This window comes from Lampetra planeri, chromosome 15 (assembly GCF_965212315.1).
Source record: "Lampetra planeri chromosome 15, kcLamPlan1.2.h2, whole genome shotgun sequence".
Taxonomy (NCBI): Eukaryota; Metazoa; Chordata; class Hyperoartia; order Petromyzontiformes; family Petromyzontidae; genus Lampetra; species Lampetra planeri.
Window position 1 is genome coordinate 4295465 of NC_136121.1, and position 14898 is coordinate 4310362.

A 14898-nucleotide genomic window follows, 5' to 3' on the forward strand; every position below is an offset into this window, starting at 1 on the left:
AATACGACGTTTCGATTGCAACACAAGCAACCGTCATCAGGTGTGAATGCAAGCTCGGAGAGAGACACATACACATAGAGAGACACACAGAGAGCGAGACAAACACACAGAGGAGAGACAGAGAGAGACACACACGCAGAGAGCGACACTCACAGAGACACACAGAGAAACAACGCCTCTGTGACGAGGTATTATATAGAGAGAGAGAGAGGGGTTGGGGCAGAGGAATTAGCATGTCAATGAGATCGGCAGGGGGAGAGAAATTGGAAGTTTGATAAAACAAACCCAGTAAACTTAGAGAGCGGCAGGGGGAGATAAATTGGAAGGTTTTTTTTTGTGTGTGTGTCTCTCTCTGCGTGTGTCTCTCCTCTCTGTGTGTGTCTCTCTCTCTCTGTGTCTGTCTCTCTCCATGTCTGTGTTTGTCTCTCTCTCTGGAAATGTGTGTCTCTCTCCGAGCTTGCATTCACACCTGATAACGGTTGCTTGTGTTGCAATCGAAACGTCGTATTCTATTATTTATTTTATTTTATTTCTACGTGACTTTACCGAAAGAACCAAAGAGTATATTTATTTTTAGTGATTTTCTTACCTTTCATATACGTCGCACTCCTGTCATTTGCTGTATTCTTTCTTTTGTTGTTGCGACTTTCCTAACTGCCCTATCCTGGATATCTGTGATAAAGATGAATGCAGATTACGATTATGATTTTACCAGCTGAGGGAGCTTTCTGACAGTGTTGAAGTAACGAATTTGTGTGTGAGCCAAGTGCGTGCTCTTCATCCTTGGGTTGCGTGTTGTATTAACTTCTCGTGTGAAGTGTAATATTTATTGAGTGGAGTAACAGATAAAAAAAAACGTGAATTCTCAATTCACAATGGGTGAAGGCCTCCCCCATTTCACGTCGATCTTTCCAGGGTGTTTTTTACACCATACTTTACCCAGCGTGTTCGTGCCTTTTGGTAAAGGTGGGGAGGAGGACAGTACTACTTCTCTTATAACTCAACATTGATATAAACTGTGGCCGGGAATCGAACTCTGCTTGCCGGGTTCATCGCGCAGCACCGCTAACCACTTTACTCATTAAGTTTAACGAGCATTTATTAATTGTCAATTTTTTTTGCATGTTTTTTTTTTGCAGAAATAAAGTTGTTAACCATTTAAAATAACGAAGTATTACCGGGCCAGCAAACAAATTCATTTTCTTTGCATTTTACGCAAGACCTTGTAATGTACTATCTATCCACTTGGCTACAGCAACTTTTGACTGACCGACATCAAACTTGACTTAATCCATAGACCCCGGAGTGCATTCATGTTTTGAATGTACTGTGGTTATATTTACCTGCACAAGGTATTCGATAATGTGGCTCCTAATCCCCCTGTCAACCCACACCGTCATCATCTCCCACGGTGATTTTTCGTGACAAGGCTCTGGTGGGAGCCCTTTGCCAGTTGAGGAAATTCCACATTCCTGCTGTGTCTCGGACACGAGTAGCTGTTAATTGACCACGGAAGAATGCTGGACCGAGTTGATCCCTCCACCCTTCCCCTTGCAATTAAATTGATGTAACCAAAGTTACACCCAGTCATATTCCCTTGAGAATAGGTGGCAAAAAATATATGTATTGAAAACATTAAGCGACGTTTTTGGCCACTTATATGGAGCAATACAGCTTCAGATGACATTGATATAATTACCAGAAATATTTGCCTGGCTTTGATACAGAATTTGGGTGATTTAGGCACGTACATTTAAACCTTATACATCATCACAAATCAACTTGGACAACTATAATAGCAGTTCCTTTTACCACATTTTCCAAGACTAATAAGAATCACCCTTAGCCGGGGTAAGGTCACCAAGAGAAGTCAATGCCGCCACACTCAATCAAGCATGGCCTGCTGTTCATCTCCATTGGCGGCCGTCAACAACGTCGTTTTTTTCCCATCTCCTTATTTCTAGACGCTTAGACAATTTGGCAATTAACGGTGATTTTTGTCTTGCACCCTCCAGTGGCTAGTTTCAATAATTTCACGTCGAAAAAAAATTTGCGCTTAAAAAAACAACTGTGAAACACAGCACAGTGGCTCGTTGCTGAGCACTACTCCGCGGGACTTTCCGCTGCGTACGAGCAGAAGGAACGTGGGGGGGGGTGCACATGAGTGTCATAATGTTCCTGTAACACATCAGCAGAAGCACGCGCAACAGTGTGAAGGGATGATGCATGTGTTTTAATGCCTCTGGAAAGAGGCACATGCTGGTTGTTTCAGGGTGTGTGTGTGTTTTTGTGTGCGCGCTTCTTAAAAAAACTTCAGACGTCGGGTCAACATGTTCGCAGCGGTTGTGTTACGGAGGGAAACGTCCGTGTTGTGTTCCCCGCGATCCTCAAGCCTCGTGAAATAAGAGTGTAGGTTGTTGAAAGGCAACCATGTTATATCAGTGCCAATGTGAAGTGTTTGTAACGTCTCCTGTTGCTACAGGTGTGTTGTCTTAATCTGCAAGTCGTTCGACTGGACATGTTCATTAAGCAAATAAAAAAATGTGTATTTTATTTACAATGTAAGTTAGACAAATGCAAGACTAGGATCCAGTTTTCAGAAATGCTAAATGGAAGTTATTTCAATAAAAAAATTAAATCTAAACAAAAATTTTAGATTTTTTATCCTCCGAAATAATGTGAGGCATTTATGACGTATATATGTTTGTCAGGTTTAATAAGTTCTTGTCCTGCTTTATGTGAACTGACCCTTTGCCGAGGCATTATGCTATTTGGCCACATTCAGTACTATTTAGTTTAATTGTCCATATACTTCCAATCATTATGCGGAACAGCTGATTGTGTGTGACAATATGTGAATGTAAAATTGCTTGCATTAATTGTAACCGTGATTCTCTTGGGCTTTTGCTCATTAAAAGTTGTTATTCATTTACATAATTTTCAGGGTCAAGCACAATTTTGACCCTGTGGCCATTTCCCAAGCTTGCCTGAGTATAAAGTTATTTAAGTTGAGACAATGTCATCGAATATTTTGGTAAATCAATAATTTACCAACTTGTTGGGAAACATTTTGGCTTGGCTGCAAAGAACAGGTTCAAAAATCCTCGAAGCACAACAGCAGTGGACATAGGCGGCCCTCCTCCGACTCTGGCTGCTGGACACAACAATTGTGCAGCCTTCCATCAGAGTATGATTATTAGGTTCCTGCACTGCACACTGGTACTGCCTAGAGACGTCGGTTTAACACCGTGGGGCGCCACGATGGCGAGATGTTAAATTAATCGCCTGGTATACAGGTAGGTTGTGGGTTTGATCCCGACCCTGACACCTGTATATTTGGAGTTTGCACGTCTTTCTCCACGTGGTTATGTGGATTTTTCTCCGGGTCCTATGGTTTGTCCCTCCACATTTCGAAACACGTGTTTAGACAATTTGGCTATTTTACATTTCCACATGATAAGCCACTTCATTGGCCTATCATTTGTGGCCAGGTCTGTTCTGAAAATAAGCTATATAGCTCAGTGGGCCTTATGTGGTAAAATAAAAAATAGTTTAGTTGATAGGTTAACAGGTTCAAATCATTCCCTGGTGAAGGCTGTGCTGCTATTGATGTGTGGAATCCACAGCTGAAGCATGTTGGGCGGAGAAAGCTCAAGGCTGAGGCTGCCATCTGCTTCTGTTGCGCTAAGACGCTTGTTAAACATATTGCACGTACAGGCATGATCCATTATTAACTAAGTATAATTATTAAGCTTTTTTAACTCTGGTTGACTGCGAGGGTTATGTGCAAGATTAAATGTGTGCCTAAAAAAAACCAAACAGTTTCACCAATCAATCATCGTCGGCAGCGGGAAACAGAAGCAGTTCGAAACGATCGCACGCATCAAGATGTTGCTGAACGAGCAGGGCTCTCTGAGATATTCTTCGGATGTGCGTCGTCAGTTCCATTGCAGACCTGCGAGGGGTTAGCATGATCAAACTCATGATAGAATGAATCATCGTACTACCAAGTGACGTGAGAGATGGAGGAGGCTTGGGAAAATCTTACTCCAGCAGTGAATTGACCATGCCTGATGATGATGAGTACCAAGTGTGTGTGGAGTTTATCAACCTAACTCAAACCGCTGTGTAACTATAATTTCTGAACAATGGATGACTGTACCTTTATGGACACCCTGTTTATTATCTAATATATTTTTAGTTTAATAACAGAGTATATATCCACAGAAGTAGCCATAATTATCTTGCTTCCTTTTCCCTGCCTGTGTCTCTGCAGAAAGTATGGGCCCCTGTGGAATTACGAAGACATCTCCACCAAGAATCAAAACATTCAGAGTGCAGAGCAGCTTAGCAAGTTTCTCTTGCATGTTGTTTCAATCTTCAAGGACAGCAGGCCAGGTGTGTGTGTGTGTCTCTGTGCATGTCAGAACGTGTGTTATGGTGAGCGGTAGTGCAGCAGTAAGTGCGCTGCTCTACGAACCAGGTGACCTGGGTTCCATTCCCGCTCACGGCCGACACGAGTGACGATTATCTAAACTGGCCCTGGGCATCCCCTAGGTCGACTCCGCCTCAAATGAGTACCTGGTGTGCTGTGTAAACATCGCCACTCAGGAGACAAAGGCAGTCAGATGTGGTGCTGGCAACCCACCCTCTCCTCTGTTGTGCCGGCTCATTGGTGCTCACTAACAGCCCTTGCCCCAACAATTTGTCATGGCTAAATGGGGGATCTTTGTCTTTTTTGAGTGTGTGTGTGCGCATTTGAATGTGTATAAACAGAGCCTAATAAAACTAAAAGTCCATCTGGCACAGACTCGGAACTGAAAGAAAAATACTACAATAGAGTGTTGAAAATTGTGGGGTTTTTTGTTAGACACCCATGTTTGCCATTCAAGAAAGATGATGACCAGAATTTGCTCGAGAAGCTGGAAGCATGCCCTTGCCCCTAGGCATGTTTCACTAAGCCCTGCGTCGTGTAAGCCTGTTGGCACGCTAGCAAGCGTGTGGGCATACACATGCTGTTTTTGTGTCTGCCCATGTGTGCGCGTGTGGAATTCGTGTATGTGCAATATGTGAAGATTGGTGGCGTTCGATTCCCAGCCACCTTTTCTAACATCAGTGGCGAGTGATATAAGAACCTGTTCTGGGCATACCTTATATCAATTCACCCATAAATGAATGCCGGTTGTGCTGTGTAGACATCGGCACACCATATAATCTCCTCATGGATCGTGCCGGCCTTAATAGGTGATCGCTAACAGCATTTCCCCCCCCACCCGGACATTCTTGAGCATAACTATATTTTGGCATTAAGTGTGTATGTCTGCATGTGCGTGCATGAGTTCCTTATCCGCGTTTGTTGTGGTAGTTTAATGCAGTGGGGAGGGATATTCTAGCGGTTAGCGCGCTGCGCCACAAACCCAGTTACCTGGGTTCGATTCCCGCTCACGGCCAACACCAGTACCGATTTTCTGAACCGGTCCTGGTCCTCCCCCTAGGTTGACTGGGCCTCAATTGAGGACCTTGCGTGATAAGTAAACATCGCCATCGAGGGAGACAGAGGTGGCCAGGCATGGTGCTGGCCACCCACCCCCTTGTGTGCCGTATCGGCCTTCATAGATGTTCGCGAACAGTACTTGCTCCTAAAGTCTGTTGAGGCTATAATAGGGGAAAGCTTTGTCTTTGTTTCAATAAGAAAGGGCTGTGTTGAGCTGTTTCCTACAAGGCATTGATCTCTTTATCATTACCGCCTACGTCGGGCACCACATGGAATGCATTTTGCCATGTTGTGAATGTATCACGGGGGCGTACAGCTTGTAACTTTGTATTTATTTCATAGTGTTCTTGTTGTTTCGTGATGAAACGGCAGGAAATGTGGAAAACCGTGAGTTCTATTTTGAAATAATTAGGTCACAAGTTGTACTCTATTGGCATTGTTCTTTGGGTTGAATTACTTTGCTTTATAAATAATCTACACAGTCACATGGAAGAATTCGCATTTGAATCACTTGTAAATCTATACATATTCATCAGAATAATCCTTCAAGGAGAAAATATATCAAAGGCTTGAAAGCGTCATAGACCAAAGGAATGTGATGCAGGTATTTAAAATATCCACAGTAATATAAATGAACAAGGAAATATAACACTGTAACAACATTTTTTGTTTGTTCCTGGGTAGTAAGTGTTATTTCCTAATTGCTTATGCCTCAAAAGTACAGATAATGGCGATTATTCCCCACAACTTTGCTTTTGTGACCAGGACAGTGATATTTTGAAATGTACCTATTTTCAATGAGAAAACAGGCGAATTTGTGTCTTTTCGTTCACATAAAGTTAGAAAAAAACAACATATGAATCAAAATTAACATGTATTTAAACTAAAGGCAGATGGGCCAACTCTGTGGTACAACCACTGTGAACTTTCTATGAAAGTAAGAAGCTTAATCATGCCCCAGCCAGGATGTTAACACAACACTTTCTTCTTGCAAGTTGCAACCATAGTACTCCAACAGCAGGATAACCTCCGTGCCAGCAGGCTATAACGCGAGTGCACGGTTAGTATGTAAGTGATTATGCGAGATGATGATACACAGATTAAACAGTGAATGTCCTTAAAACTTTGGTGACTGCAGGAATTCATATTCTTTTGTCACATGTTCATTTCAACATCCAGAAACTTTGACTTGGACTATGATATTAAAAGCATATATATTTATCATTCTCCTTGAAGTAGCAGCAGTAGAAGCTTGAAGCGAGGTGTATAGAGACGACACGCGCTTGACGAAGGACCATTTGCAGGCCGGTGCTGTGCACACCTTGTGCCACACAGGGAGGTGTTTGGTGGGTGGGTTCTGAGTAGGTGGATACCCACCCACCTACTCAGAACCCCCTCGGCTAGACTGCAGCAGGGCAGTGGAATGATTGAGATGAGATGCGAGGTGCTTTGAGTTGCTGGGCCTTCTAAGCAATTGCCCTATAAATCTCGTACCTTTTTGATGCTTTTTACCCCTGCCCCACCCCCAAAACTCACCCGGCCTTCGTTCCGTGATGTCGCTTCCGCGATCCCGCAGGCTCCAACCTGGAGCAGCGACTCGGTGAGATGGCGCTGCGCCTGGCGCTCGCGTGCCCGTCGCGCCACTACGCCGGGCGCTCCTTTCAGATGCTGCGCGCCCTGCGTCAGCCGCTGGGCATGCACAGCCTCTCGCTGCTGCTGTCGCGCCTCGTCGAGAGGGTGGGCGACGCGGCGGAGGAGACTCAGGTGCGACGCCCCTCCCTCGACCGCCCCGCACCACCACGCACTCTTCCGTTGCTCTCCTCGATTTTATTTTTGTTTGTCCTGTCATCAATATTGTCATTGTTCATCGTCACGTGCGTCAGCTTCTCGGGGTTAGGTGTGACTACGTTATCATTCTGGGTAAGCACACATTTACACACAATTGTTAGATTTTGGCAGTCTTTGACAAGTATATTAGCACTAGGTTGGGGACCAATATTTTTCTTAATAAAGTTTTTTCTTTTTGTGTTCGATCGCATGAATATAAATGTGTCATTAACTCACCACCACCCGACACAGCCAATTACTAAGGTGCCCATCACTTACTACTTCAGCTTACTGGTGTGTTGGAGAGTAAACCCACAACATTTACAGTTTGAGTCACTTTTTGCTGGTGATTACCACCAGCTTCATCAGATGATTTGCCAGAATTGTGAAGAAGTCTTCCTTTATCTTAAATAGATTGATAGCTTGCTAACAGCACTTGCCCCTACAGTCTGTTAAGGCTATACGGGGAATCTTTTTTTTGTCTTTGTGTGTGGATTGATGTGTTTGTGTGTGTGGGTCGATGTCTGTGTATGTGTAAGTTCATGTGTGTGTGTCTTTTTAGCCCGGGCAACGCCGGGTACTTCCCGCTAGTCTGTATATATAAGTCCACCCAAGGAATCCTGTTAGTGGGGCTTTGTCACTCATTGGGGCCTTGCTGTGCACCAGGCATTGTACAAACACTATTTTGACTTCACATCCATTTAGGCGTAGCTGGTATATGTTATTGCACGAATGTAAAGTTTATTAAGATACTGATTGAGCAATTTATATAAACGTTACTTTCGATGGCTCCCATATCTTATGAAATATTTGATGGTTGTAGTGACATTGGTGAAACACGTGTAGAGGCTTTGAACATAAATATTTTCAGTTCGTTATTTTACGAGAGCATCGATAAATGGATCGTCCCTCTGTATCTGTGCCAAAGATATTAGCTCACAATCAGAAGGCTGTGAGATCAAACCCAACACGGCCCATCATCTCTCTCATGTCAATAAAATGAGTACCACTTTTGTGGGAAGTCATCCCATATATTGAATGGCCACAAAAATATGGAGTTTCACCACTGGCTCCAGGCTGCCAATGGAGATTTATTTTCACTCCATGTCTTGTTTATAAATGAAACTTTTAAAAGAGAAAATGAAGTAAATGTTTGTTTACTAACAAAATGTTTTTTCTGGCTTAACAATGTGTATGTTACGTTAATTTATATGTATTTGCTTTATTGCTGACATGCAATAACACAAATAAATATAAAGTAACTGTCACAGATCATCAATAATGTATCACTGTGAGTAATGGTGTCTGTTTTATGTGACAGGGAAATGTCTTGGAGGTGCTTTTGACTCTGGAAACCGCCGTGGATACAATAGCGGAGTGCTCCAAACTAAACAACTTTCTCATTGCATTCTCTGGGTGAGTGGCATTAAGCAGCGCTCAGCAAAAATGGCACATCATAAAAGACATTCGGCCAAAGATGGTGATGTAACGTCTGGGTTTTCCCCCCAACCGTGGTGTATGGTTCTGCTTCGGTATGTAGTTTCTGGAATAGAAAATTAGAACATGCCTCAAGCTTTGCCATAACATTGGAAATGTTACTAATGGGATGGCAGGTCTGGTCCAAATGTCTCCATGCACAAATAGGCATGAAAACACCTCCATGTGACACTCATCTCTGTTCCTGACCCTGAGCCAATCAATGCAAATTGCATTTATATTGGAGTTTTCATTCTTTCCCAGTAGGACGCCTGCATCCTGTAAAGTGGGGTATGCAGTTTGATGTGTGATAGACTGTTAAGAAAAAGGAGAAGTAATCCAGTGTTGGTAATTAATTATTGAACATGCTTGTAATGCAGTGCGTTTGGAGGAAGGGTTGCTAGAGGTCTCAGATTTCATAAGGTGCGGTGAAACTCCCATAACCCACTAGGACACGAGGTGGCCAGCGATGGCAAGACATCCAATGGTCAGAAACCCATCGGCATGGTCGGGCGAAGTTTTTTTTTATTTTAGGAAAGGCAATACATGCGTAATGTTGATTTATTATTGTTTTCTATTCATAATCTGGACATCGGCAAATGTTTATAAAAAATTATGGCAAAGGAGAACTTTCATCAATGAGAGAATCTGGCCCTTGGAGTGCTGTCTCTTCTTACGCTTATGTTTTATCAGAGCAATGTGATATTTAAAAAAAAAAATGTCCTTGAAGAATAATTTCGCAAACTTCTTAAATGCGGAAACCTGCTCACAAAATAAACTGAGACTTGGCGAGACTTCCCTGTGAAAATGTAGTATATTACATTTCCTACTGTGTAAGTTTTTCATGGTTGTACTATAAAGTTCTCTACTATGCGTGTTTGGGTTGTACCACGTGTTGTTTGCATGATATCCGACGTCTCCACACGCTGCGAGCTTCTTTAAGAACTCGTGCAGGAACGGTACGACCTGAGCGCACGTCGGAGATGTATTACATTCATTTATCGCCTTTCTGTTGCTCAGCTCCCTGGACCCGGCGCTCTCCACCAAGATGGAACCGAGCCGCTGCAGCACGGGGCAGCTGCATCTCAGCTCGAGCCCCACCCGCACTGGTAGCCTGTCGAGCTGCCACAGCGCCAGCCCCAACATCATCATCAGCAACATCATCAGCGGCATGGGCAGGCGCAAGCGCAGCAACTCGGCCTCGCAGAAGCACGCGCTGCTGGCGGATGGGGGCTCTGAGTGGCGCAGCATCACGCTGGACCGCCCGTACGAGCGCGTCCGTCGCAGCAGCCCCCTCGCCAAGGCCCGCAGCCTCACCTCGCTTGCCGATGATGGCGGAGGGGCGGCGGGGGGCGTGGCGGGGTCGGGAGCGGGATCGGGGATAGGCACGCCGCCATCAGACCCCTTGGCTCTGCTCACGGTCATGTTCTGGGGGGCAAGTGCCCTGCTGGAGTCGGACTACGAGAGCGAGTATCTCATGGGACTCCGCCTTCTCGAAAGGCTGCTGGGTGAGTTGGGGCAGTCAGCTCAGCAAGCATGAGACGAAAAATCCAGCCAATTTTTCGCCAGAGTAGTTGTAACCCTTCGTGTCCCTGGGTGAACAAGCTTTGTAATAATGACATTAATGTTATGGAACAGCCCACAGAAGCAGATAATACAGAAGCTACCTTTGAGAGCCCTTGAAGTAACTTTTCATAGACATATCAGTGTGCAGAATTGTCCCAGGTGGTAAATATGTGGATAATGTTCGACCCATGGTAGTCAAACTAATATATTTTGTTCAATTAATGGACGACCAAATTTAAGTTTATAGGAAGGTTGACCCAATCCTTCATCCCAATTCCAAGGTCGATAAAATAATTACCTAATTGGGCATTCATCAGGGGCCATGACTGTCATCACCATAGCAGCGTGGCAATTATTTTGACAATGATTAAGTGACGATCGAGGATGAGCTTTCGAGCAGTGATTGGCAAATTGTAACTTGAACCGAGAGAGCTGCATTTGATTCCCGGCCTATAAATTTTCACATGAGAAGCAACTTCGTTGAGCTATCATTTGTGGCCGGGTCGCTTCTTAAAATACCTATATAGCTCAGTGAGCCTTACCTGGTAAAATAAAAAATAGTTTAGTTTTTTAGTTTTAAGAACTCCATTGGGAATACAATAATGGAATTCTACACATGGTTGCTACTTGCCCTGGTCTTCCCAGGAACATCTCCTATTTGAAGTCACTGTCCTGGGATATCTGTTAATGTTCCTGGACATTGGTCGTCCTGTTTTTTTTTAACCCTTTTCCATTCTAATGCCGTACGTGTACGTCATCGGGATTTCATTGTGTTTTGCGGCCTTGTCGGTCAGTTTTCAAATGGCGTACGCAAAAAATATAAGATCAAGTTCATAAAAAAAAAATTCTCACTTTTCCGTCCCTACACCCCTCATCGGGCTCCTACCACTGACGCAGGCCACGCGCTACCTCTGGATGATGGAGCCAGTAGCAAGGTGTGGGAGCGCCTGGAGAAGGCCCTGGCTCAGCTGCGGTGGGCCGGATTCCCAGGCCTGCAGCTGCTGCTGCTCAAGGGGCTGACGTCCCAGGCCACTGTGGAGCTCACGACGCGCCTGCTCAGCCGCCTCACTCCCGTCTCCCGTGTCGCCGTTATCGACGCCTCCCAGGCAACAGGTGAGGGCTGCAATCTGTGCTTCACCTTTGTCCATGGTCACCTTGTAAAACAATATACTTTGACCTTACATTTACACATACTGTAACAAGAATATACCGTATTCTTGACACTATAAAGCACACCTTATTTTAAGGTAAAGGTTGGTGGGGGGGGGGTGCATCTTATAATCCGGGGACTTCATGGTCTTCTGGAAGCTGTGGTTTAATCTAGTTCAGGGATCGGCAACCTATGACTCAGAAGCCGCATGCGGCTCTTTGAGGGCTGCTTCGTGACCACCGTCTTGTATTCACCACCACAGTGAATTTGCGGCTCTTGAAATATTTAGGGGGTTTTTTCACCGAATTCTAAAAAAAGTGGCTCTTGTTACTTTGGTGGCTGACCCCTGATCGAGTTGTTGAGAATCATCTTCCGGAAGATGGTTACCAGAGCAATACATTGACGGAGGTGCAAGGGAAATACACCTCGTTATTAATTGCAAAGGCATGATGGGCTGAGTTGACCCCTCACTGTGGATTTGAGCTTATTCTTTGTGAGTTAAACTCTATAATCACAGAGCTACCACACTATGCAACATTACAGTACAACGATGGGGGGAGGTGTGGCACAGCGGTTCCGGCACTGTGCTGTGTGTTTTTTTATTCAACAACATGTACGGAACGCAAGCGCTTTCACGTTGATTTATTTTGTACATAGGGACATTTATGATACGTTTCCGTTTGACTTGAAAAAAAATTCTATCATTATCAGGTGGGAACAAGCTCCGATGCTTTTTGGTTTACAGATCTCCACCATCACTGCGGTGTTTGGATCTTGTCACCTGTAGTAATATGAGGAAGGCAATGAGATTGGTAGCCATTACGTGGAGGGAAAATATAAGAAAAAATAAACTAGTGAATTAAAAGGCCTGTCTTGATAATTGGTTCTTTACCCTTCTATCTGGCAACAAAACTGACACCTTTTTACAAGAAGTCATGTTTGCATAGACCGCAATACCTGCAGTCATAATACAAACAAAAGAACATAACTCTGATAATGTGCACTGTCCTTAAAGTTGATTGATCCACACCCGAGACAGCTTTCCTTAGAGCCTAGTCTCATATGGGTTGGACCAGGTGCGCCTTTTGGCGTCATCCATATGAGACTAGGCTCTAAGGAAAGCTGTCTCGGGTGTGGATCAATCAACTTTAAGGACAGTGCACATTATCAGAGTTATGTTCTTTTGTTTGTATTATGACTGCAGGTATTGCGGTCTATGCAAACATGACTCCTTGTAAAAAGGTGTCAGTTTTGTTGCCAGATAGAAGGGTAAAGAACCAATTATCATATTTTTTACTGGCAAATGAGGTTCCCATAAGGCCTGTCTTGTTATGATAGATAACCCAAGCTGTGCGATTGGCGATGAAGGTGTTTTACAAAGTTAAACATTTTGATGATGCACTTTTATGGTTCAATAGCGACACGATGCTGTGGGTAGAGGCATTGGCGGTTTTGCCAGTGTGCCTCTCGTTGACTTGGAATTGTCGCCCCATGCTGAGATCTTCTCATCACTGTCCCTCCTTGAACAACGTGACTGCCGTGCAGTGCATGCAGCAGCAGCAGCAGCCCCAAGCCTCAACGCATAATTAGCCCCAGTGTTTATTAAATAATGAGTAACACCCTCAGCCAAACCCAAGTGGCTATCCGCAACTTGTAGCGATTATGTCTGGTGTGCATTGCCTTCAGCTAGTAGTCCATATGTTATCACAGTTTGGAATATTTTATTAACCGCAATTGCCCAGTAACTCCTGCGAGGAAGTATCATAAGTATTCCCTGCATTGCTCACTTGTCAAATTAACATGGAAGACACCCCGTGTGCCGTTGTCACCTAGTGGGTTTGCGGCCGTTTTCTCCACTCATTTGCGATTTGCGCGCGATTGTGTGTGCGCGCGCGATTTGTGTGTGCGCATCGCAGGTTTCCCACTTAACGTCCTGTGCCTCCTGCCACACCTGGTGCTGCACTTTGACAACCCCACACCGTTCTGCAAAGAGTGCGCTGACAAAATAGCGAAGGTAAAGCCTGCCTGTCACGACTGTGCCGAGCGAGCCAGGTGGCTCTCAAGGGGTTAAGTAATGATCCGGAACCGTTGAGATATCCTGGATTTTAATCCCGACAGCCGCCAGTGATTAAAGTTTGTTCTCGAGTGGAGCGATTTAGTGGTCTTAGTTCAGTTACCAATGACTGTACAAAACCCATTACGTTACATTTTGCTCTTCCACTGACGATGGCAAAATTCCAGCTCTGGTAACAAAATGCCTTTGGCCGTTTGTGGGTGCAGGTGTGCCTGGAAGAGAAGACCACGAAACTGCCCAACCTAGCCCACGTGATGTCAATGTACAGCAACCGCACTTACACGCGCGACTGCACGGTGTGGATCAGCGTGGTGTGCTGCTACATCCACGACACCTATGGCGACTACACACTCAACCTCGTGGGCTACTTGGCAGAGGTGACGAAGCATTCCTCTATACCAGCACAGAAATACTGTCGTACGGATGCTCACCATATATATGCTTAAGACCTTATTAACCCTTTCCCGTTCCGACGACGTACTTGTACGTCATCAGTCTTCCGATTCTGTTCCGGTGACGTACACGTTCCGATTATGTATTTGTCCGTACGTGTATGTCATCGGAACAGAATCGGAAGAAAAACTCAAACAAAATAACCTTATCGGTAACGAGGCACCTAACAAGGCCATGCGGGGGGGCGTGGCACAGTTTGGCGCCAGCTATCATGTAGAGTGCGGTCGTGTCGCTACAGTTCTCTGCGGTGAGTACAGTGTTTTTAAGAGTAATGGCGCTACGCCTCTCTAAATATAATTAACGCTGAACCGCTTGGCCGTTGCGAAATTCAGCGGTGAACAGGACCATCCCTGCAACTTGGAGACGTCTCGGAAAGGGAAAGGGTTAAGACAGAATTGTCGAGGTGTGGTCCTGAGATTGTTTGCTCACGCCACTGCTGGGGAAAAGGTCTCTGCTCGAGTGAACGTGAGGGTCCATAACAGAGTTTTTTTTGGGTTATATCGTGTAAATATAAATGTGTCTTTAAACCCGCCACCACCAAACACAGCCAATCAGTAAGGTTTGTCACGTAAACAGAACATACCAATTCGTTACTAGTACAGTACAACCGGTGTGTTGGAGAGAAAATCCACAACATTTACAATCTGAGTACGACGTTTCGCCAGTAATTTACAACTAGCATCATCAGACGGCAGCGAGATTTAGCGACATTTATATTTACGCGATCTAACCCAAAAAAACCTGCATTATGGATGATATTGGTCACGAAAGCCCTACGTGTTAAACTGAACTTGAGGTTGTTTGGACTACTCTTCCACATTGACCAAATGTGTTGGAAGAGGGGTGCTTAAGCACACT

The 14898-nt window shown here is 44.7% G+C and overlaps 1 protein-coding gene across 10 annotated transcripts in view; it reads left to right on the top strand.

The window, feature by feature from the left end:
• Positions 1-14898, top strand: part of LOC144722608 (protein furry homolog-like) — a 268927-nt gene that overhangs the window by 221944 nt on the left and 32085 nt on the right. For all 10 annotated transcript variants that reach the window (XR_013586071.1, XM_078600842.1, XM_078600843.1 and 7 more), the window contains 7 exons: positions 4277-4398; positions 7071-7258; positions 8643-8737; positions 9818-10305; positions 11261-11476; positions 13430-13527; positions 13794-13964. Coding sequence is in view for 9 of the 10 variants with exons in the window: in XM_078600842.1 (XP_078456968.1) it covers positions 4277-4398; positions 7071-7258; positions 8643-8737; positions 9818-10305; positions 11261-11476; positions 13430-13527; positions 13794-13964 (1378 nt within the window). In the remaining variant the exon portion in view is untranslated. The remainder of the gene's footprint in view (positions 1-4276; positions 4399-7070; positions 7259-8642; positions 8738-9817; positions 10306-11260; positions 11477-13429; positions 13528-13793; positions 13965-14898) is intronic.